The sequence below is a fragment of the Ovis aries genome, chromosome 2 (assembly GCF_016772045.2).
Source record: "Ovis aries strain OAR_USU_Benz2616 breed Rambouillet chromosome 2, ARS-UI_Ramb_v3.0, whole genome shotgun sequence".
Lineage (NCBI taxonomy): Eukaryota > Metazoa > Chordata > Mammalia > Artiodactyla > Bovidae > Ovis > Ovis aries.
Window position 1 is genome coordinate 51,162,053 of NC_056055.1, and position 23,994 is coordinate 51,186,046.

Below are 23,994 nucleotides of genomic sequence, written 5' to 3' on the forward strand. Positions count from 1 at the left end.
CTCTCCAGGTCAGGAACCCAGACCAGAACTCACCATGAAAACAATAATTAATGTTTACTTCATAACTGACTATGGTTTACTGGTTAATCCACACAACACCCCTGGCATATGTCAGGGTTTCCAGTCTATAAATGGTCGAGATGCAGAGGATGATTGAGTCCTGGGGTCTCAGTGACTCAAGAACCCATATCCAGGCTGATCTACCTGCAAACACTGCTGGTCTCTCTCCCTGCTCAAGAGAATTACTTTGGCTCCAATCTCATTTTACAATTTGCTGATCTGTGAAATGATTCAAATTCTAGGATAAGGGTTAAAGGCAGGACGAGCATACAGAAGATAGACATCTAAAGATAGACTTCTAAAGCTGTGCCCAGCTTTACATTAGGCTCTGTGAACTGAAATATGTCAAAAGTATTTCCAAATACAACACCTTACATATAACAGCCCCCAAACTGTGCCTATAGGTTTGATATTAACAGGAATAAGAGAACTGTTAGCTAAGGCTTAAACATCTATCTGTTACACATAGATTTTACTATAGTCAGATATACTCTGAATCCTCTTAGAACTGATACACTTGGGTCACAGAGTCTAGTAAAATAATTAAACATATTGATTTCATTGTACTGTAAATGCACAAGACATTTTCAGTGATTCCTTTTATCAAATCAAAAATCCTTTTCAAAACATTTTATAATTTGAATAAATGCTTTCCTTAAATTGGATTTTCAAATATGAGGTTTCCTCCAGGCAGTGATTCTTAAGCTTTGGGGAGGCGCTGAGTCTTTCAAGAAGCTGGTAACCACTAGATAGGTTCTTCCAGAAGAATGCACAGATTTATATATGCACAAGACACTGCAAAAAATTCAGGGTCGGTGAACTCAAGGTGAAGATCAGAAAAGAAGTTAACCCTGACTGAGGCTTTGCAGCCATTGGAAGGGCTTTGATTTCTACTCTAAATCAGATGAGTAACCACTGGAGGATTTTGAACTTGCCTTTTAGCAGAGGCAGTCTGGCCTCTGTGAAGAGAATAGACTTGAAGGGGGCGAGGGCATAGACTTGAAGATCACTGCAGTCATCCAGGTGAGAGAGGATGGTAGTTGGAAACAGGTAGTAGCAGTGGAAAAGTGAGAAGCAGTCAGATTCCGACATGGTTTGAAGGTACAGCACCAGGATTTTCTAACCATGTGGGATGTGGTGTGTGAATGAGAAAAGAGGAGTCAAAGATGACTCTAAGATTTTTGGCCTGAGCAACTTGAAGGTTGGAATTGCCATTATCTGCGATGAGGAACACTGAAGGCATGCAAGTATGCTGGAAGAAGGGGAAAGAAAAAGGGAATATTAGCGACCAAGTTTTGGACTTTAAACTTGAGATGCTTATTAAATATCCAAACAAAGATGCTGAGTAGACAGTTGATATCTGGAGAGAGGTTGGGCTGTAATAATATTCATCTGTAAAATTAGGATAATAATATAATAATGCCTACATAAGAATACTTTTTATTGGGATGATTAAATGGGCTTCCCTGGTGGCTCAGAGGTTAAAGCATCTGCCTCCAATGCAGGAGACCCAGGTTAGATCCCTGGGTTGGGAAGATGCCCTGGAGAAGGAAATGGTAACACACTCCAGTATTCTTGCCTGGAGAATCCCATGGACAGAGGAGCCTGGCAGGCTACAGTCCACAGGGTCGCAAAGAGTTGGACCCGATTGAGCAACTTCACTTCACTCCAAACAAGACAATGCATGTAAAGCTCTCAGGGCAGGATCTGGTACACAGTATGCCCTTGATACATTTTAACTATTGTTTTTGTTAAAACTTAAATACTTTCAGTACTTCTATCATTACTATAAAGTTATGATTGTGGTTGCTTTTAAGGTTGATAAGTCGTTATTAGCGACAGTTCTCGAGCATGATTTGCAAAGGAAAACAAGATTTTCTGCAATGGCAGTGGTTTGGAATTGGTTTCTATCCCCCAGAGTTTAATATTTGGAAGGCTTCTGCACACATTCAATAATCTTCACAGGTATTATGTCACGTTTCTTAAATAATCAGTGTGTTGTTTCATCAACCCAGAGTTCACTTTGTTTTAAAGAGAATTTGATGTGAAGAATGAGGCAGTTTATCAGAGGAAACTGAGGATCAGCAAAGACCCTGCAGGGAAACATTTCCAACCCATCTGTGTGCCCCGGTGATATGACTGTGACACGAGGAAGCATGAGAACTGACTGACTACCCCATCTTGACTTCAGGAGCTACAGATGTTATTGCCAGTCACAGGCTCACCTAGCTCCTCTTAACGCTGATTCACAAAACCCACAACCAATGTCTCCCTGAAACAGCAAGATTCCTAGGGGTATTCTCCATGAAAAAGTACACCTTCGCTGTCTCTTATTATTCACTGATTTTTTTAGCTGTTTTACGTTGAGAAGGTGAAAACAAGAGCTGGCATGGTTTTATTACATACTTGTAGATCTTTGAAACAATGAGCTTCTAGCATCAAAACCTAAACAATATCTCCTTCTTTTTGCATCCCTTGAATTTTGACTATAATTTCTTGACCCTGTAATTCCCTTCAACATCTATGACAGGCCTAATGCTCAATAATTGTCTATTACTATTCCTCCTAATCTCCAGCTGTACCCAAAAGGATGAGGTGATGAAGCCATTCAAACAGTCCAAAAATGCTTCTGTAACAAATAGATGACTAAGGTCACGTACTGGAGAAGGAAATGGCAACCCCCTACAGTGTTCTTGCCTGGAGAATCCCAGGGACAGGGGAGTCTGGTGGGCTGCCATCTATGGGGTCGCACAGAGTCGGACACGACGTGACTTAGCAGCAGCAAGGTCATGTACAGTCACAGGTCTTGCTTGATGGCTTTAGCAACAGCAGCACAACAACACAGGCAAGGGTAGATGTACCAGTGAGGGGAGAGAGAGAGCAAAGGACACACAAGAGAGGCTCCTTCTCCAAATCTTTGTTTTCTTCCACGTGTAAATGAGGCCACATAAACTGAGCTAAGGGATGCTAAAAAGCAGGGCAATGCTCAATTAAATTTCATGAAACACCACCAGTTTCATTCCTTTTCCTTGATTCTTTTGCTAGTTTCTAACAATTACTACAGTCACAGTGATATGTTTCAAGCAGATCTCCAGGGGTGGCTCCACATGAGAAAGTAACTCTTCTCCCTCTCTTCCCCGAGGAGTCAGGAGATGACATCTCAAGGACTAGGTCCTATAGAACAGCAGGACATGTGAGAGGCTGACAGGACCCTTCTACATCTGTGGTTGCCTGCCAGCACCTTACTCCAGCCTCTGTCTGCTGTGGGCCCCAGAACTTTAAGTGGAGGAAAACTAAAAGATTTGAGAACTGATAAGCCTAACTAAAGCTAGTCAAAGAGATCTAGGGCAAAAGCTGAATGAATTTGTACCTTGCCCGTGTTTTTCTATTTCTAAAGAGATTTCTGGAAGTGGGGAGAGGTTCTATTAATTTTTAGAGTAAATTTTAGTTTTATATTTTCCAGCCAGGCTAAGGGGGGAGAGGACTGAGTTTTGACCATATTCAGGCATGATGGTAACAGAGGAAAAGGCTGTCTAGCAAGAGATGTTTATACTTCAATCTCTTTCACCTTAAAATGCAGAACTCAAGCCCACCAGAAAAAATGCAGGTGTTTTTGGTCCTTGGGCAGCATGACCAAAAAATTTACCATCCAAACCAGGATACTTTTTAGAGTGAAACAAGGCAATATAAATAAATAATGCCAGCAGTATAACAAGCATAAACTGGGACTATCCAGGCAAACCAGACAGACATCACCCTCATCACTTATCACCAAATGAGTCCCTGTCTGCCAAAATTGCTTCATCACTTAAGACACTTGACCCAAAAGATGGTTCCATAATTAACACGGAGATTAAATGTCCTCTTCTCCCTACTGGGTAAATAGGTCCTAGTGTTTATACTTCAATGGGGGGGGGCTTCATGTGGGGCTTCCCAGGTGGTGCTAGTAGTAAAGAACCTGTCTGCCAGTGCAGGAGACTTAAGAGATGTGGGTTTGATCCCTGGGTCAGGAAGATCCCTTGGAGGAGGAAATGGCAACCCACTCCAGTATTCTTGCCTGGAGAATCCCATGGACAGAAGTGTCTGGCGAGCTACAGTCCACAGGGTTGCAAAGAGTCAGACAGGACTGAAGCAATTTAGCACCAGCAGCAGTGTTTTATGAACACATGAACAGCTATCTTTCTTTTCCTCCTTTCTCTTATCCAACCATCTCTCTAGTCATTTTAATTGCAGAGCCCTTTTCCAAGTTCTGTCTACCCGGCCTTGCCACCATCTTAGCTCTACATTCTTGATCCAGAAAGTTCATCCAGAAGCCTGAAAGTTACATAACCCATATCCTGAATCCAGTTAGTGGGAATGAGCTGAATTTTAAAACTCTGTAAGAAAGACAATGGGATTGAGAATTAGTCTTCTCTGGCCCTGCAAAGCAGGACAGGGGTCCTAATGCAATTTTCTGGGTCCCATCAGATAGGTAGCCCTTCCCAATACTAGCATAGAGCTCCTCCGGGGCATGGAATATGGACAATCCAACTCTGTATCACAGTGGCCAGCGCCCAGTACAGCGGCTGGTGCAGAGGGTTCTCAGTACATGCTATGGAACCAGAACTCTGCTCCCTCACACCCACCAGCTCCAGCCTCTTCTCTACCCATGGTTTGCCTCCCCATATCTGTGCAGTAAGAGGGAACCCTGCACACGATCTCACATCTGCTGGTCGGACTGGGCTTCAGCTGTCAACCCCCAGGGACCAGCTAGCATTCTGCTCCTCTCAAGTACTGCTCTGAGTCAAACAGAGCTTCCCACAGAGTCCAGGTGTGCACAGGCTGGGTCTATTGGGTTCCATTCGGTTCACGAACGCTCCACAAAGCCCATTACCTCCCCAGCCCTAGAATGGATGCTGGAGATACATGGCGAGAGTTGTATATGACCTTGAAAGGTTATGGACACAGCAGGGCACAGGGGTAAACAGCAAGGACTCTACAGCCCAACTACCTGGGTCTGTATCCCAGCTCTACAATCACCATTATCTACCTGAGTTTTCCATTTAGAAAATGGAATAAGAGAGGCTGCCCCAGAGGGCTGGTGTGAGAACTCTTAATAGTGTAATTCTGATTATGATCATTGTGATTTGGAATCCTGCTTGGCACAGAGTAAACAGTCAGTGAATTTAACTATTACTATTTCTGTGTTTTGGCTCCTCTTCCTGGAGGTCCATTTCCTTTCCTTCTTTCTGCATCTGGCTGGTCCCCTCAGGAGGGGCTTTACTTTGCTCCTGGCTCAACTTAATCCTGAGAGCCAAAAACAGAACTTTGCCACACCAACACTTGTGCTTTGTCCACTAGGATACAAACTCATATACCCTCAAGAATTAAGAGATTATGCATCCATCTTTCTGAACCCAAGTGAATCATCACACAGGCATTTTTCTAAGAAGATGAAGAAACTCTTGGTCAACACAAAGGAAGGACAAGACTTGAAAGGAGTTATCCTGAGCCAGAAGGTTGACTTCCTGAGCACACCTTGTGCCTACGTGCTTCCAGTTACTTCAGGAACAAAGGTGGGAGTTTCCATACACCTCTCAGAGATTCTGACACCAGTGTACTAGACCTAGTAAGAGTTGGTTATAAAGCATTTATTCAATTAGGCATATATATATATACCTTTCTTTATGCTTCTCAAGGAATCTTTCATTTAATTATCAAAGGCACCACTTATTTAAGACTTCAGAAGAAACTGGATGTTTTTCACTTGGCTAAGGCAAGTTTCTATGAGTTTCTATGACTCAATGGTTCATAGCCTCAAACTCAAAAAAAAAAAAAACCCACCTCAATTCATCCACTTAACAGTTACATTCAAAAACACTTCTGGAGAAGGGAATGGCAACCCACTCTAGTATTCTTGACTGGAGAATCCCACGGATAGAGGAGCCTGGTGGGCTACAGTTCATGAGGTCTCAAAAACACTGCGCTGCTGTCAGGCCTCTCCCAGCTAAGCTCCAGGTGGTACTCTTTGCATCATTTCCAACACTCAAATTTGGGATAATTTCAGTACAAAAAAATTAATCAAAACTATTGGCTAAAAAAACATAAAAACTTGTCCCAAATGTGATCATTTTATTATGAAGTGAAAACTAACACTGCTTTGCCACCCACCCACCCCGACTCCAATCCTTGGAAATGCTTCCTTCTGACAGACCTGAGCTAGATCCATAAGACACAATGGTGAGCCATTGTGCCTCAGATGTCTCCACTTCTAGGGTGACTTAAAGTAAATCTGTATACTAGCTTGGCTCCTTTTTGCTGAAGGCCTGGAACAGATGGCTGATTGCCACATGCTCTTAATATACACTCACCTGCTTCCTTCCACTGATGTCTGCAGTCTTCACACTTCACAGAATCCCAGAGCATCAATCCTGGAAGGGACTTTAGAGACCAGCCAATCCAAGCCCTCATTTTACAAACAGGGACACTGGAGCCTACAAAAAGGAAAACACTTGTTCAAGATCACACAGCTCATGAATGAAAGAGTTGAGACTAGAACTGATGAGCAGGAGACTCATCTCCCTGGGGTGTCATCCTTCTTCCAACTGGTTCTCATACTCTCTGCCCTAGTTGGCTTTCCTACACTTGACACAAAATCCACACCCTCTTGAGGTGTGCCAGCAGCCTGTGAGGCTCACCCATAGTGCACTAACCTAGCTCAGCTGGCCCAGGGCTCTTTCCCTGCAGAGGAATGGGTGTCATGTGACTTGGAAATACACACTGTGTAGGGATGCATGTGACGTTCACGTGTATCAGTCATTGCATGTCTTCCAAGTCCATCAGGCTGAGAAGGAAGCAGAGCCTATGAGTCATATATAATGTCTCAGACTTCTAAGTCTTTTCTAGGCTTACAATTTCAGGTTACCCAACAACAAAAGCTTTGATACCATTCCTCAAAATCAACTTATTTGACAACAAGCATTTACCTAGGAGACACTTACTGAACAGTTCCCATCTGCTAGGTACTATGAGATTAAAAATGAGCAAAACATGATGGCTATCCTTTTTAAGGGACAGAGAAGAGCACATGCACAGTGGCAAGACACTGTGCTCAGTGCTCTGACACTCTCACAGGAGTAGGAACAGATCATGCAGACACACAGCTAAGCCAGCACAGGAGAGTTAGCGAAGGCTTTTCTTAATTTTTAATTTTATTTGTTTTTAATTTAGTTCCTCCAATTTTACTATAATATAATTGACAGAAAGCACTATATATGCTTCAAACAGTTTACTAATTTGACTTGCATACATCACGAACTTATTACAGTAAATTTAGTGAACATTCACCATCTCATGTAGATACAAAATTAAAGAAATAAAAAAGAACATTTTTTTCATTGTGCTGACAATTCTTAGGATTTACTCTCTTATCAATTTTCATATATAACATATAGCAGTGTTATATTTCTCATGTTGTATATCACATCCCTAGAACTTATTTATCTTATAATTGGAAGTTTGTACTTTTTGAATGCTTTCATTCAATCACCCCACTGCCACACCCCATCTCCAGTAACCACAAATCCTATCTCCTTTCCTATGCGTTTGTTTTTGAAGTATAGTTGACCTACAAGATTATGTAAATTCCTGTTACACAAAATAGTGACTCAGTAGTTCTGTACATTTCAGACTGATCACCGCAATATGTGGTCTGTACGCCAAAAGATATTATATAACTCTTGACTATATTCTCCACACTGTACATTTTATATGTGCGACACATTTATTTCACAAGAATTCTGTATCTCTTAATCTCCCTTACCTATTTCTCTTCTCTCCCAAACCCCCTCCTCTTCAACAATCATCAATTTGTTCTCAGCATCTATGACCCTGTTTCTGTTTTATTTTTTGTTCGTTTGTTTTAAATTTTACCTATAAGTGAAACCATGCGGTATTTGTCTTTTTCTTTCTTTCTGATTTCACTTTGCTTAATGCCCTCTAGGTCCATCCATGTTGCTGGAAATGGCAAGATTTCCTTCTTTTTATGGCTGAGTAATATTCCATTGTGTATTTATACCACTTCTTTTTTATCCATTCATCTATCAACGGGTACTTAGGATACTTCTGTATCTCAGCTATTATAAATAATGTTGTAATGAACATGGCAGTGTACATATCTTTTCTAGTTAGTGTTTTCATGCTTTTCACCCAGAAGTGAAATCACTGGATTGTACGGTATTTCCATGTTTAATTTTCTGAGGACTCTCCATACTATTTTCCACAGTGGCTGTGCCAATTTTTTGTCCCCACCAACAGTGTATATGGGTTTCCTTTCTCCACACCCTTACCAATACTTGTTATTTGTTGTCTTTTTTGATAATAGCCATTCTTACAGGTGTGAGGTGATATCTCGTCTTGATTTTCATTTCCCTGATGACTAGTGATGTTGAGCATCTCTTCATGTACCTGTTAATCATCAGTATGTCTTTTTTGGAAAAATGTCTATTCAGATTGTCTGCCCATTTTTTGATTAGGTTTTCTTGGGTGGAAGGGATGTTGAATAGTATGAGTTCTTGGAACGTTTTCTATATGAACCCCTTATCAGCAACACTGTTTGCATATATCTTCTCCCATTCAGTACATGACCTTTTCATTTGTTGGTAATTTCCCTCACTGTGCAAAAGCTTTTTAGTTTGATGTAGTCCTACTTGTTTATTTTTGTTTTTATTTCCTTCACCTGAGAGGACATGTCCAAAAAATATTAACCCAGATCAATGTTAAAGAGTTGACCACCTGTGTTTTCTTCTAGAAGTTTTATGGTTTCAGATCTTATACTTAGTTTTTTGTTGTCGTTGTTCAGTTTCCAAGTTGTATCCAAGACTTTGCAACCCCACAGACTGCAGTATGCCAGGCTTCCCTGTCCTTCACAATTTCTCGGAGTTTGCTCAAACTAAAGGCAAAGGAGAAAAGGAAATATATACCCATCTGAATGCAGCATTCCAAAGAATAGCAAGGAGAGATAAGAAAGCCTTCCTCAAAGATCAATGCAAAGAAAAAGAGGAAAAGAATAGAATGGGAAAGACTAGAGACCTCTTCAAGAAATTTAGAGATACCAAGGGGACATTTCATGCAAAGATGGGCACAATAAAGGATAGAAACAGTATGGAGCTAACAGAAATAGAAGATATTAAGAAGAGGTGGCAAGAATACACAGAACTATATGAAAAAGATCTTAATGACCCAGATACCTATGATGGTGTGATCACTCACCTAGCACCAGACATCTTGGAGTGCAAACTCAAGTGGCCTTCAGAAGCATCACTACAAACAAAGTTAGTGGAGCTGATGGAATTTCAGCTGAGCTTTTTCAAATCCTAAAAGATGATGCTGTGAAAGTGCTGCACTCAATATACCAGCAAATTTGGAAAACTCAGCAGTGGCCACAGGACTGGAAAAGATCAGTTTTCATTCCAATCTCAAAGAAGGGCAATGCCAAAGAATATTCAAACTACCACATAATTGCACTCATTTCACACACTAGGAAAGTAATGCTCAAAAGTTTCCATGCTAGGCTTCAATAGTACATGAACTGAGAACTTCCAGATGTTCAAGCTGGATTTAGAAAAGGCAGAGGAACAAGAGATCAAATTGCCAACATCTGTTGGATCACAGAAAAAGCAAGAGAATTCCAGAAAAATATCTACTTCTGCTTCATTGACTATGCTAAAGCCCTTGACTGTGTGGATCACAACAAACTGTGGAAAATTCTTAAAGAAATGGGAATACTAGACCACCTTATGTGCCTCCTGTGAAACCTGAAACCTGTCAAGAAGCAACAACAGACTGGTTCCAAATTGGGAAGGGAGTACGTCAAGGCTGTATATTGTTATCCTGCTTATTTAACTTATATGCAGAGTACATCATGAGAAATGCTGGGCTGGATGAAGCACAAGCTGGAATCAAGATTGCTGGGAGAAATATCAATAACCTCAGATATGCAGATGACACCACCCTTATGGCAGAAAGCGAAGAAGAACTAAAGAGCCTCTTGATGAAGGTAAAGGAGGAGAATGAAAAAGCTGGCTTAAAACTCACATTCAAAAACAAAGATCATGGCATCCAGTCCCAACACTTCATGGCAAATAGATGGGAAAACAATGGGAACAGTGACAAACTTTATTTTCTTGGGCTTCAAAGTCACTGTAGATGGTGACTGCAGCCATGAAACTAAGACACTTGCTCCTTGGAAGAAAAGCTATGACAAACCTAGACAGTGTATTAAAAAAAAACAGAGACATTACTTTGTCAACAAAGGTCCATATAGTCAAAGCTGTGGTTTTTCCAGTAGTCATGTATGGATGTGAGAGTTGGACCATAAAGAAGTCTGAGAGCCACAGAATTGATGCTTTCGAACTGTGGTGTTGTAGAAGACTCTTGAGAGTCCCTTGGACAAAAGGAGATCAAGCCCGTCAATCCTAAAGGAAATCAATCTTGAACATTCATTGTAAGGACTGATGCTAAAGCTGAAACTCGAATACTTTGGCCACCTGATGTGAAGAACTGATTCACTGGAAAAGACCCTGATGCTGGTAAAGATTGAAGGCACGAGAAGGGGACAACAGAGGATGAGATGGTTAGTTGGCATCACCAACTCAATGGACATGAGTTTGAGCAAGCTCCAGGAGATGGTGAAGGACAGGGAAGCCTGGGGTGCTGTAGTCCATGGGGTTGCAAAGAGTCAGACATGACTGAGTGATTAAACAACAACAACTCACAGATTAAGGCCTGGCCTTCACTGGCACTTCCTTCACTCACAATCTGTGCAAACAACATATAGCTACCCAAATTTGATATGCTAGAGCAAAATATATTCCTACCTTTAGGAAGCTTTATGTTTTCTAAGATGAGAAAATATGCTTGTGGGTATCTACTTGTTTGCTTTGATCAGCCAGGTGTGTCATCTGGAAAATGCTGGGGACAGGGTGTGGAGAAATCATACTGGTAGCCTCGTCCTTTTTTTCCTGTGGAAGTTAAAAGTAAGGAGCTCATTTCCAGCTTCTGCAAAGGTCTCCTGACATGGGATGAAAACAAGTCTAACAAAGGTGGATGTGCTGTCACTAAACCAATGAAAGATTCTTTTTTCCTTCTAGCTCTTTCACTTGATAAATATTAATTAAGTGCTTATCATACAACAGGTTCTACATTTTTACTAATAGGCAAGAAACTATATCCAGCTGTGTATAAGCACATTTCTACAACATATACTATGTGTGTTTTGTGTGATGGGGGTGAGGTGGGAGTAGTGGCAAAATCAATCATCTAACCTCTGCCAAGGAGATGGCTGGTAATTATTATGTGCTCTAAATAATGTCAATGCAAACTAAACCCTGGAGTATATTTTACTTCTCCTGCTGCTAAATAATAAGAACTTACAGCACAAGGAAGAAAACCTCTTCTGAAAACAAACAAAATTTCCCATCCCTTGTTTGTAATTTCCAGAGATCTGGAAATCTGACACCTATACTCTTGGCCAGAGAGGGCTTTTTTTCCTTAGGAAAAAAAAAGGTGGGGAGTGTCACTGAGAGAAGTTGAGAACTCTGAATTTAAGGTAATAATTATAATGATCAAAACATGTTAAAGGTCCACAAAGATTATTACAATAATGTTTCTCAGAGTAATATTTATAGGGAAAATATCGAAGTAATCTAAATGCTCAAAGGTAGAGGTTAATTACATAAATTATGGTACATTCATATAGAGAATCAGAGAAGGCAATGGCAACCCACTCCAGTGTTCTTGCATGGAGAATCTCAGGGATGGCGGAGCCTGGTGGGCTACCGCCTATGAGGTCGCACAGAGTTGGACACGACTGAAGTGACTTAGCGGCAGCAGCAGCAGCATATAGAGAATACCACAGAGACATCATTAATGATATTTAGAAGAATACTTAAAGATGTAGGAAGACAGTCAATATAGCTTAAATGGAAAATGCAAGTTAAAATAGTATATACCATGTTATCCATTTTGGTAAAAAATAGATATATAAAGAAGTGCACACATACATGCACACACAAAATGTGTATGTATATTTGAGAGCACAGACTCCTACCCCAGCCCCAGCCAGCTCTGCCTCTAACTAGCTTCCCTCTGGACCTCAGTTTTCTCATCTGAAGGGGCTGTAGGTTCAATATGTGAAAACTACACATCCTCTATAAACTAGAAACCACAAAGTTCCTGTGATTATATGCTGGAATTATTTCCCAATCATGAGTCATCTCACATCTCTGACTTTGCAAATACAAATTCCTCCCCAGTGATAGAAATTAAGGTTAATTATTTTATGGGTAGTCTGTACACAATGAATGCTTGTGTGCAGTACCATCTGGGAAGCTGAGGCAAAGGAAATAGCTCTTGAAACCCTCCTGGGGTTGAAATGAAAAACAAGACAGGTTGTGACATCAACTACCATTTGATCAGACTAAATAACACAAATATCAATATTAAATTATGTGCGCATACTTTTTATTTTTGCCTTCTGTGGCAAAGCACAGGGAATTCTTTGCTTTTAGCCTTTCATGCAAGATTATAAAGAAAGAACAGGAAAGACAGACACAGAATTTCAGCATTTTAGAACTGCAAGTGACTTTAAAGATTTGACTCAAGTCCCTCATCATTTCAATGAGGAACAAAATGAGAGGTCCAAGATGTGAAAAAGCTAATTCCAGTATTAACTTCCTGAAGCATGGTCTCTCAATTTACCTCACCTATGTCAACCATAATTGGACAATACCACCACTTACATACCAAACAAACAAGCCAAAAAAATAAAAACCATGAAAAGAAAAAACAAATAGCCAAACCTCTTTTACTGTTTCCTCCATTACAACTAGAGGAGCCATGCAAAGGGGAGAGAGTTAACCAGGATGAACGTTTCTGAGACAGGAACTGTTCACCTTCCAGCCTGCATCCAGAACCAGTTCCTCACCCCAAGACACAGCTGCGCCATATTGCCACCCACTACTTTCCTGTCTACAAGAAGGCAAGCACCAGACCTTTGGAAGAGAACTGTCATGAGAGTAACACTGTCCTTTAACAAATCAGCCACGAATTACCATATCATCAAATAAACCTTGGATGAATAAAACGCAAATGCTAACAATCTGTTCTTTTTCACGAAGAAGCATGATTTTCTATTAATTTCCCCCCTCTTTGGTTCCCTATGAATCCAGGGAAGTTACTCAAGAGCACCTTAGCAAAGAAAAAAATGGGTAGTTCCATATGAGAACGGTTTATCTAAATTCAGTCAGCATTAGAGACCCAAGTTACTGGAATCACTTAAGAACTCACCCCTTTCCAATCCGGATGTGGGATGCTATATTCTTCCTACCATGGGAAACACACACATTGGCCATTCTGATAGCTCACCACATCTGATAATATTTTGATGTCCATACCCTCCAGACCAGAACACCCTAGATGATATAATTAGAATTCAAATGCACAGACTGTTAGAAGCGAAAGGGACTCTCAAGAGAATTGAATCATATCTCCTCTCTTTATAACTGAAGAAACACAGCTGCAGTGGAACAGAGTCTTGTCCCTCCTCACATGGCTAGGAGAAGGCAATGGCACCCGACTCCAGTACTCTTGCCTGGAAAATCCCATGGACGGAGGAGCCTGGTGGGCTGCAGTCCATGGGGTCGCTAAGAGTCGGACACGACTGAGTGACTTCACTTTCACTTTTCACTTTCATGCATTGGAGAAGGACATGGCAACACACTCCAGTGTTCTTGCCTGGAGAATCCCAGGGACGGGGGAGCCTGCTGGGCTGCCGTCTATGGGTCGCACAGAGTCGGACACAGCTGAAGCGACTTAGCAGCAGCAGCAGCAGCACATGGCTAGATAATGGTAGTGCCAGATCTGAAGGCTATGTCTCCAGTCTTCCGGTTCAAGCTCTTTCCACAGCACCTGCTACTTTCCAGCATCACTGCAGGCTTTCTAAACACTCTCAAAGGGTGAGGTGGAGCTCTTCCTTGGGAGTCAGCCCCTCCCATTTCAGAGCTGCCTCTGCTCTTCCATTGCATGAATTATAGATGCAAGAAATTACTAAAGCCTAAATAGGCAGATGAGTTCCCTTTCTCGACCCATTCTGTCAATCAGGAAGGTGGTCGGTCGGCAACACTTAGAGTTATCAGTTCCTCCGATAGTTAAATTCTTGTTCTAATTCATCTAAAATCCACTGTCACTATGCATTGTGCATAGCACACTGAAGAAGGAGCATTCTGGTTTTGAAATATGTGACCAGTTCAGTCATCTGGTTCGTGTCTAAGAATTATATATATGGCTGATTGGCGTGCATAATTTGGGGCAGCATCCTTCTAACAACTGTTTGATGATTCTTCGACAGGAAATCTGGCTGCATTAAATTCCTTCCTTCTGGCCCCAGAGATGTCCATCTAAGCAGCTAATGGCTAATACGACTAACAGAGGAACAACAGAGTTCACAGGAAAGAGAATTCAACTTGACATTATAATTATTTGCATTAGAACCTTGTCTCTGTCCATCACCAGCAGACCGACTTTAATACTGGTGGTTTCTAAGCCTCTCCCGTAATCTGTAAATCTGTAAGATGTTGAACAGATATAAACTTGATTCATATATAAGTTATTATTGGTCCAATACTATACTTTGACAATACTATCAAATTATGGTATTGGACCAATACCATAATTTGATGATCGGTTAACTCCAGAAATGAGAAGACAACAATAATATGGAAAATGTTAAACACTCTGTGTCTGGGATCCTACCAGTCTAACTAGGTGTAAAACCCTGCTCAGCAACTAATCAGTTGTGTAATCTTGAGCAAGTTTCATCATTTTTATCTTTTATTTATCATTAAAAAGTTCAAAAATACTCAAAATAGAAGGCCGGGATTAACTAAAGTGATACACTATCACCAGCTTAAGTAATTTTCAGTATTTTGCTAATATCCTTTCATCTCTCCCAACACTTCCCCCGCTCCGAGGTATTTTAAAACACATTTGGGCAAGCTGTTGTTTTAAAGATCTCTGTGCGTCAGTTTTCTCATCTAGGAAATGAAGATTATAACATCAAATTCATGGGGTAGCACTGTACTGAGTATTCCGTACTATTACTATTTATGATGGTACCTATGCACACCTCCTCCCCCTTCAGCTACGCGCACCCGGTTCAGGACAGAGGTTGTTAAACAAAAGGCCTGGAAGAACAGGAGTCCTGCGTCGCTAAGACTGCGAGCACCCTCTTCAGGCCACCCTCCTTCAGAACAGCTCAATTTAAGGAGGAAGTTTGTCCTTCGCAGGCTCTCGTCGCCACGCGTAAAAATGAGGGGCGGGAACAGGAAATGGGTTGGGCCGAATTCCGGGCGCCGGGAGGCTGCGGAGAAGATCCGAGAGGTTGGCAGCTGGGAGCCGTTAGCGAGAGCTGAGATGTTCCGGATCGAAGGCCTTGCGCCGAAGCTGGACCCAGAGGAGATGAAACGGAAGATGCGCGAGGATGTGATCTCCTCCATACGGAACTTCCTCATCTATGTGGCCCTGTTGCGAGTCAGTAAGTACCCTCCGGGCTGTGGCCGCGAGACGCAGGGAGCTCGCCGCCACCTGCCCACCCGGCTCTGGTCCCACCGGCCTTGTGGGGGCCTTGGAGCAAGAGCTAAGCAGTTGTGAGGAACAAGAGCTGTGCACGCTGAGGGCGGCGGGCGCAAGCGGGCAAGGCTTAGGATTTACGGGTCAGGGTGGGGGTACCAAGTGCACGCGGCGAGCCGGACCACGAGGTTAATCACTCAGCCCCTCCTTAAGGACGATTGAGTTGAAAGAGCCTCTAAGGTTTGCGGGTGCGATCCCTGGGGTCGCGAAGATCCCTTGGAGAAGGATATGGGAACCCACTCCAGTATTCTTGCCTGGGAAGTCACATGGACAGAGAGCTAAAGTATATGGGGTCGCAAAGAGTCGGATGAGACTTGGCAACTAAACAAAACTAACTTAATCCCCAGGAGCAAGCCCCTCGTTTTGCAAACAGAAAAGCTGGTATCTAGAGTGGAGCAATAGCTGGCTCAAGGTCATTCAGCGATTCAGTGAATGATCTTGACCTAGAATCGAGAGTTCTTAACTGACTGCCAAGTTTCCTTCCATTAGTGCTAACCTTTAAAATCTAGATTTTGTTCCTTTTATTTGTAAAGAGAGTGAAATAGGTGATTACTTTTTCTTTTTTTTTTTTTTAGAAGAAGAAAGGATCGATAGAGTTAATGGTAATACCTGAACATTTATTTGATTTTTACGTTTGGTAGAAAATATTTGCATTGCCTGATTTTGGCCTAAGTCTCTGTATATCCTCTTTGCAAATAAGAACTCCATTTTCAGAAGGGACTTTCGCCAAGTAGTAGAATTATAGGCACACAGTACTGGAGCTAGATACAGTTTTATAGATCAGTGCTCTGGTTTTACTGATAGGAATCTCAGAAGTGAATTGCCCCTGTTGCTAGATTTCTAGTTCAGTATACTTTTTCATTGTTCCTTGTTCTGTATTATTGATAGGTCTGGATAGAGAGGAAGAGTTGATTCAGATAAATGGCGACCATACCACGGTCATCTTGTGTAAGGCTCATGTTAGGCCTAAGGCCAGAGTTCTTGAGGTCGGGTCTCTTTTACTCTGTCCTTCACTGTGTGTGGTGTTACTCTGCTTCCCCAGGAGAGGGAGCCCTTGGAAAACGGAAACTACCGTCATTTTGCTCCTTCAACAGCTTGCAACTCTCAACTTGACTAATTTCCTCCTCTTGCCTTTTTTTTTGGTTGACTTAGTTGCCAGTGAAACATTTGCTGCTTTTCAATGACCTTTGTGTTTGAGACGAATCAGTTTAAAAACAAAACAAAAGAGAATACTGATCCTTGAAAGTGACAGTGAAGTCGCTCAGTCGTGTCCGACTCTTTGTGAGCCCACCAGGCTCCTGCGTTCATGGGATTCTCCAGGCAAGAATACTGGAGTGGGTTGCCATTTCCTTCTCCAGGGGATCTTCCCAACCTAGGGATTGAACCCAGGTCTCCCGCATTGCAGGCAGACACTTTAACCTCTGAGCCCCGAGGGAAGCCTTACCACTTTTTAAATTGAGATGTAATTTGCATGTTATCCACTTAACCCATTTAAAGTATACAGTTCATTGGTTCTTTGTGTAGTCAAGAGTTGTGCAACCATCACCACAATCTATTTTAAAACATTTTCTTCCCTTCTGAAAGAAACACCATGCCCATTAGGTGTCATTCTCCCATTTTCCCCCTTCCCTAGCCCCTGGCAACCACTAAGGGACTTTTTGTCTTTAGAGGTTTCCCTATTCCAGATACTTTTTATAAATGGAACTGTACAGTATATGACCATGTCTAGCATAATGTTTTCAAGGTTTGTCCATACTGTAGCATGTATCAGTATTTCCTTTTTATTGCCAAATACTATTCCATTGTATGGATATACCACAGTTGATCCATTCTTTGGATGACTGTTACTTTTTTTTCTGATAAGAATTGGGGTTTTAAGTATTTAATGTATTAAATGCATTAATAATATTGTGTAATCATCACCACCATCTCCGGAACACTTTTTCTTTCGTAAAACTGGACTCTATAGCTGTTACACAGTAATTCCCCATTCCTTGCTCCTCCTAGCTGCTGGCAGCACCCCTCATCCCTTTTTTTTTTTTTAAGGAACCACTATACTGTGTTCCATAGCAGCAATACCATTTTTATACTCTTAGCAACAGGGTACAAGAGTACCATTTTCCCACATCCTTGCCAAGTTTTTTGACAGTAGCCATCCTCGTGGGTGTGAAGTGATATCTCACTGTAGTTTTGTTTTGCATTTCTCTAATGATTAATGATGCTGAGCATCTTTTCCCATGCTTATTTTGGCCACAGCACTGTTACACAAGACAAAAATATCACTTCTTTAGATCCCTATGACAGCACTTCCTTGTGTGCTAGACATTTCTATCTACACCACTCTACTCATAATAACTGAAATAGGACTGTATCAGATGTGAACTGAAGCACACAAATAATATATGACTAATCAGTGGGGGAACGAACATATGTGTCTAGCTTTCTGGATCCCTACTTCAGTGTTTTCCCCCACTCTCTGCCTTTCAAATGTGTTTTTTTTTTAGTGAGAAATGCCATTTTGTTCCTTCCAGAGTTTTGTTCCTTTGACAGTAACATCACAAAGTAAAAAGTTGTCATTTGAAGGAGGATTAGATTTCTTCTTTATGTCGTAAGAGGAGAACTACATGAAGAAAAGATTTTATCTAGTGTAAGAGTGAACTTTATAATACTTGTAGCTGCACGACAGTGGGATGGGCTCCCTTGAAAGACAGCAGTTTGCTTTTACTGGGTGCACAGGCCAAGGCTTAGCCATCGTTTGTTTGAAAAATGTTGAACTGTAAAATTTATCTCCCAGTCCTGTAATTCCATAATGTAACTTATGATGATCTGGATCTGAGAACAAATTCTGGGTTTATTTTCCTTTCAGCTCCTTTTATCTTAAAGAAATTGGACAGCATATGAAGAGTGGGTGTCACGTGTGAATGCATGGTATGAAGAACCTGGTTACAGTTTCTTCTCCTATCTGGAAATGAATAGGCCCAGAAAGATGTAAGAGACTCTTCGACTGAATGGACATAAAAATTCTACTTGTTAAGAACAATTTTGGCGCTGGTACCTGACCTTTATAGCTAAAACTCTTTGGCAAGTATGAAGAGACGTTTTACAGTCATAGTATTCCCTTATACCTGTGATATCAGCCTCAATGAATGTGGGTGTAATTGTACATCATGATGTCAAACTCCATTTTCTAGCAAGTATGAATTATAAGGGAATTATGTCTGCAATGGCCCTGTCTTGTGAGTCATTTCTGTGTACTTTTTTACTTCTGTTTGGAGTATATTTGTTGAAGAATTCCTCTCCATTAGTTATGTTTTATGGAAGCCAGCACACAAACATGTTGTTTAAGCATAGGACTATTAGTCTATATTTTTAATAAGAAAAATACGGCTTTTATTTTTCTTAACCCACATTTTTGCTGCAAACGAACAATCACTGGTGAGACTACTGTAACACTGAGACTATTGCAAACCACATTGAGTTCCTCCTGTTTGGGACTGGAGAATTTGCTAGTCCTGATAAAATAACATGGTTCTATTCTTAAGCAGTCTTTACGAAAGGCAGCATTACTGCTTGAGGCTGAGAATATGTAATACCACCAAAGGGGAAAATGCTGTATTTTTAAAGTCAGGCAGTTCTCCAAGTTTGTTGGGAGAAGGGGAGAGTCCTTAACTTTCCTCCCAGATACCATGACATTCACCTCTTTTTCAAGAATTACATTGAGTTTACCTTCCTGTCTGTAAATAACAATTATGTTGTTACTTTATGAATTTTCTGTTTTAGATGTTGCCTGCTGACTTCTGCATGTGAGGATTATGTCTCTTTCCTGTCCTTACCTCTGTCTCTCACACATCTCATTTCTGCTTCCTTTCTGTGTACTTATTAGTGTGATTTTCATTAGATTGATTTCATTAGGACTCCAAACACTGTTTATTGTTGCCTTTTCCTGCATATCCTTTTGATTTTCCTAGGCTTAGTTTTCTGAACTTATCACACTAAATCAGCTAAACTTTTTGCCATGTATTTAAATTGCTCGGTGTTCAGTGTCATGAGGGGTGCTGTTTTGTCTTAAGTCTTTCCTGCAAAAAGGGCTTATTTGCGGCGAGCTGAATTTGGCTTATGGGACACCTGCTCTAAAGTACAGGGCAGAATCTGGCAAAGTGTGAAATAGCCTCCAGCATTACAGAACTGTCTTGTTAAAGTGAGATGCTTGTTCTCTTGCAGATATTTATAAGGAAGATGATCTAACATAAGGTCTGGCTTTTAGGGGCTTCCCTGGTGGCTCAGATGGTAAAGCATCTGCCTGCAATATGGGAGACCTGGGTTTGATCCCTGGGTCAGGAAGATCCCCTGGAGAAGGGAATGGCAGCCACTCTAGTATTCTTGCCTGGAGAATTCCATGGACAAAAGTCCCAGAGATTAATAACTCATTTATCGGTTAATAGTTTCTATTATATGCCATGCTCTTGTGCCAGAAGCTGGGAATGGACAATCATGGGACTGCCATTTTGGGGTCTATAATTCACCAAAGGATGCCACACAAATGGATATCTGAAGGACCTCACCTTGCTGCTGGTTCAGATTTGAAGGAATAACTACATTATCTTCTGGGGAAAGGGTAAAGAAGGGGGAGCCAGGTAGGAATTGATTAAGGTGTTCAAATCATATTGATCAAGAGGAATTCAAAATTGCTTACTTAAACCTAGATGCACTGTGGGGCCTAGATTTGAAAGGAAGGTCAAACAGGATGGAATGAGCAGACTAGTACATGTTGATTGGGAGGAATGTAATGTAGGGGAAAGAAAGAATTCAGGGAAGACTCCGGAGGTGCAGGAAGTATCTTAGATTATCTGGGTGGACCCAGTGTAATCACACGGATTTTAGAACTGGGAGAAAGAAAGCGGGGTCAGAGATGTTACAACAGAAGCAGAGGTTGGAATGATACGGCCGCCTGCCAAGGAATGTGGGCCGCCTCTGTGTTCCATAAGCTGGGAAGGGTGGGGCACAGATTTTCTCCTAGAACCTCCAGAAGGGCCGCGGGTCTGCAGACACCTTGACTTTAACCCCTCAAGACCTGTTTCAAACTTCTGACCACAACCGTAAGGTAATTTGTGTTGTTTTAAGTTTGAATAATTTGTTAGAGCAGCAGCAGCAAACCAATACATTTATACCACTCCTCCCTCATTTCCTGTATTGTGGCCTCATCCTCTTCAGATCTAGGGTAAATCCCTTATCTGTTCCACCATCTTTGGTAGAATTTTATTATTCACTGATCAGGCTTGAAGTACTTTCTGGTCCTGGATTATCTTTTCCTTATAAACTTCCTCAGCTGTGACCATGGCTTTATTTACCATCTATCTAGCAGAAAGTCCCACTGTTTATTTCAAGTTGAAGTGTTGGCCATATTTGGCTATCCATCTGCCCACCTAGCAACTCCATCTCAGGTATTTTCAGCTTGCAGGTCCAAAACTGGACCCAGTACTTCTCACTTGAAATTTTTTGCTCAAATTCAGTAAATGGCTCCATCAACATAGCTGCTTAAACTACAAATTAGGGAATCTTCCTTGAATCTTTAATTACATCTCCAAACCCCCTCTTGCCATATGAGATACATACTAACAGGTTTGGAGTTTAGGACAATAGTCATTTTGGGGTGGGGGCATTCTGCCTACTACTTTAATAAAGGTTTAGATTTGGTGGGGAAAAGTTGCAAGTGTCCTCCTGCCAAGATCTGCTTTCTCTGGAAAGTCATTTTCAGACCTCAGCCTTCCTTAATCACTCAACCCCACAGCCATAGCCTAGATTTAGATTTGATTTCTTTCCTCAACTACAAATAGTTCAGCCCCACTAGACCCTCTCATAATGTTTATCCTGCCCCTTCATTGCTGTGCTTTACCACCTTCATGCCTCAGCTCACTCCACTAGCCAGTGTTGTGATCATTCTTGCATACACCTTCAAATCTCTTCCCTCCCTGTAGTGTCAGTGTACTTGTCTGGCAAAACCCCATCCTGGTTAAATCCTACTCTCTGCAGCTGAAGTGTCTGGAAAGATACACCCTGACAGGCTCTACCTGGAAAATGATGACTGTTGAACCTCAACTGGGTCCTATAGAACCACTGCATTTCCTTAGTTCATTCTAATCCACTAGATAGACATGTGACACCTTCTCGGACCTCTAGGATCTCCCCTTATCTTCAAGCTCAGGTGACAGTGTTGCTTCTTCTTTCCCCAAGAAAATAGCGGCATCCAGAGGAAAGCTCCCATACACTTACCCCGTGATGACCCACCCACCAGTATCTGTACCCTCCCTCCCATTAGGAAAGTCAAAGTGTTAGTCGCTGAGTGGCATCCAACTCTTTGCGACCCCATGGACTATAGCCCATCAGGCTCCTCTGTCCATGGGTTTCTCCAGGCAGAGATGCAGGATACACAGGTTTGATACCTAGGTCAGGAAGATTCCGTTAGGAAAGCCCTCTCCTATTTAAGACCAAACTCCTCAATCCCACCTGCATCAGCAACCCGACGATCATGACCCATCAAGTCTCTTGGATCATTCCCTATAGGATTCAAAAGGGCTGTGATTTCCTTTGACTTTTTAAAAAAGCCCTGTTGCAAATTTGTTCCCCTGGAGGAGATGCTGAAATTTTGTACAGGAGGTTTTAGGGCAAGTATTTGGGGGGATGGGGAAGCACTTCTGAGAACAAGTGAAACAAATCTGGGAGGGAGGAGAAGTTGAACTGTGGTGCAGCTGCAAATAGGGTGATCAGCCATGCAGGACTATCCCAGCTTAGCACGGAAACCTCAGTCCTGGGCAAGCCAGAATAGCCGCCCTGGTTGAAAAAGCAGCTTCAGTCAGTCCCACAGGTATCTGATGCTAGATGGCCCTTCAGAGAAGTCCTGAGCAAGGCCAGAGGGCAGGGCCTTTCTGCCCTTGCATTGCCTAGCCACCGCACAGGGGCTGCTGGGCCGGTGTACTATATGCAGGCAGCTTCCTTCAGCTGAAGGCATCTCCTGAGGGGGATGCAGCTGTGTGGTGTCTGTAGCCAACCTTTATAGCTGCTGGCTGATCGAGTTCCTTCATCCAAAGTTGAAATCTGGGTGGTTCGGCATAGCATCCACCATAATCCTCTTGAATCCTCACCCCTCTCCGTCTTCCATCCCATTTCTCTGCTCTCAGTTAAATGCTTCAAGAAGGCTGTTTCTATTTTCACTCCTTCCTCCTGTTATCTCCCGAACCCATTCCAGTTAGGTTTGCATCCCCACCAATCTTTTGAAACTGCTCTTGTCAAGGTTAACTAACCTGTCTTGCCCTTTCAGCAGCATTCAACACACTTCCTTACTATTTTAACCACCTTACAGGCCTTCTTGATTTTCCTTTTATCTACCCTTTCTGTTCCACTCACCCATCCTTCCTCAGATTCTTTTGCTGGTTCTTCATCTCTAACCTCTGACACTGGTGGTGTCCCAGGCTTCACTCCTCGGTCCTCTTTATTTACAGTAGAGATCCTGCACTGACTATTGGTTTTCCTATCTGATCTTTTGGCCCAAAATACCTTTCCTTTCCTTTCAGTGGAGAGGAAAGTTCCTGTTCTGAAAAACAGAATCCTTTAGTTTTGTTTTCCAAAAAGATGTGTATCACTAACGTGACCTTTTGAACTGTTTCCATTAGATCAGCTTGTTGGTTTTATAGCTAAGGTATATATAGTCATCTGACAAGGACCATCTGACAAGGACTACTATAACTTACTCTACCCCAATTTGTATGTTTATTTAGGAGGGAAGAAAGTAGCTAAGTGCACATATGTTTGTGATACCAAGAGACTGAAGACTACTTTTTATGGGACAGTGTGGAAACATAATGAAGATTCCTGCTGGGTGTGATAGAGCAGTGGGAACGTACGTGATGCTCTTCTTCCCCAAATTCAAATTGCATTGTCTCTGATTATCTGAGCTGATAGAAGAAAAACAATATATAAATTACTTGAAATAATAAAGATATTGCAAAAAAAAATGTTTAGAAATGTGCTAGATGAAAATTAGAACCAGGAAATGATCTAATGAATTGCTCATTTACCATCATTAGTAAAATTCAGCATCTATATATTTTCGGTATACTTTTGAATAAAATTTAATAAGCTTTGTATTGAACCTTCACATCAATTATAGAATTTCACTCAACTTTTGTAATAACCATTGTTTTCATTGGTCACAAGTGTAAGACATGGATTCTTTATTGAACATAAAAATAAAAGTGTAAGTGAAACCTTAAA

At 41.6% G+C, this 23,994-nt stretch overlaps 2 protein-coding genes and 1 non-coding gene across 5 annotated transcripts in view; 2 read left to right on the forward strand and 1 right to left on the reverse strand.

Moving 5' to 3' along the window:
- Nucleotides 1-6,795, reverse strand: part of FRMPD1 (FERM and PDZ domain containing 1) — a 158,305-nt gene extending 151,510 nt beyond the window's left edge. The window contains exons 1-2 of one of the 2 annotated variants that reach the window (XM_042243233.2): nucleotides 6,753-6,795; nucleotides 6,411-6,533 (exon numbers count right to left, since the gene is read on the reverse strand). The gene's annotated coding sequence lies outside the window, so the exon portion shown is untranslated. Of the gene's footprint in view, nucleotides 1-6,410; nucleotides 6,663-6,752 lie in introns of those variants that run through there. The other variant, XM_027964407.3, reaches the window with a different exon arrangement.
- TRNAW-CCA (transfer RNA tryptophan (anticodon CCA)) lies at nucleotides 1,524-1,595 on the forward strand. The gene has a single exon. It is a non-coding gene; the product is annotated as a tRNA-Trp (tRNA).
- An 8,632-nt stretch (nucleotides 6,796-15,427) lies between the features above and the next one.
- On the forward strand, nucleotides 15,428-23,994 carry TOMM5 (translocase of outer mitochondrial membrane 5). 2 transcript variants are annotated; one of them, XM_042243235.2, is made up of 3 exons: nucleotides 15,428-15,631; nucleotides 18,593-18,654; nucleotides 23,499-23,994. In XM_042243235.2, the coding sequence occupies exons 1-2, from the start codon at nucleotides 15,511-15,513 to the stop codon at nucleotides 18,625-18,627; spliced, it is 156 nt and encodes a 51-aa protein (XP_042099169.1). In that variant the 5' UTR covers nucleotides 15,428-15,510; the 3' UTR covers nucleotides 18,628-18,654; nucleotides 23,499-23,994. The 2 variants fall into 2 exon arrangements, with proteins under 2 accessions (XP_042099169.1, XP_060265272.1); XM_060409289.1 differs by having other exon boundaries at nucleotides 18,593-23,994.

Coding starts and splice junctions, on each gene's coding strand:
- TOMM5 (XM_060409289.1), top strand. CDS start 15,511: ATGTTCCGGATCGAAGGCCTTGCGCCGAAGCTGGACCCAGAGGAGATG. Junction 15,632..18,592: donor TGTGGCCCTGTTGCGAGTCA/GTAAGTACCCTC, acceptor TTTTCCTTTCAG/CTCCTTTTATCTTAAAGAAA.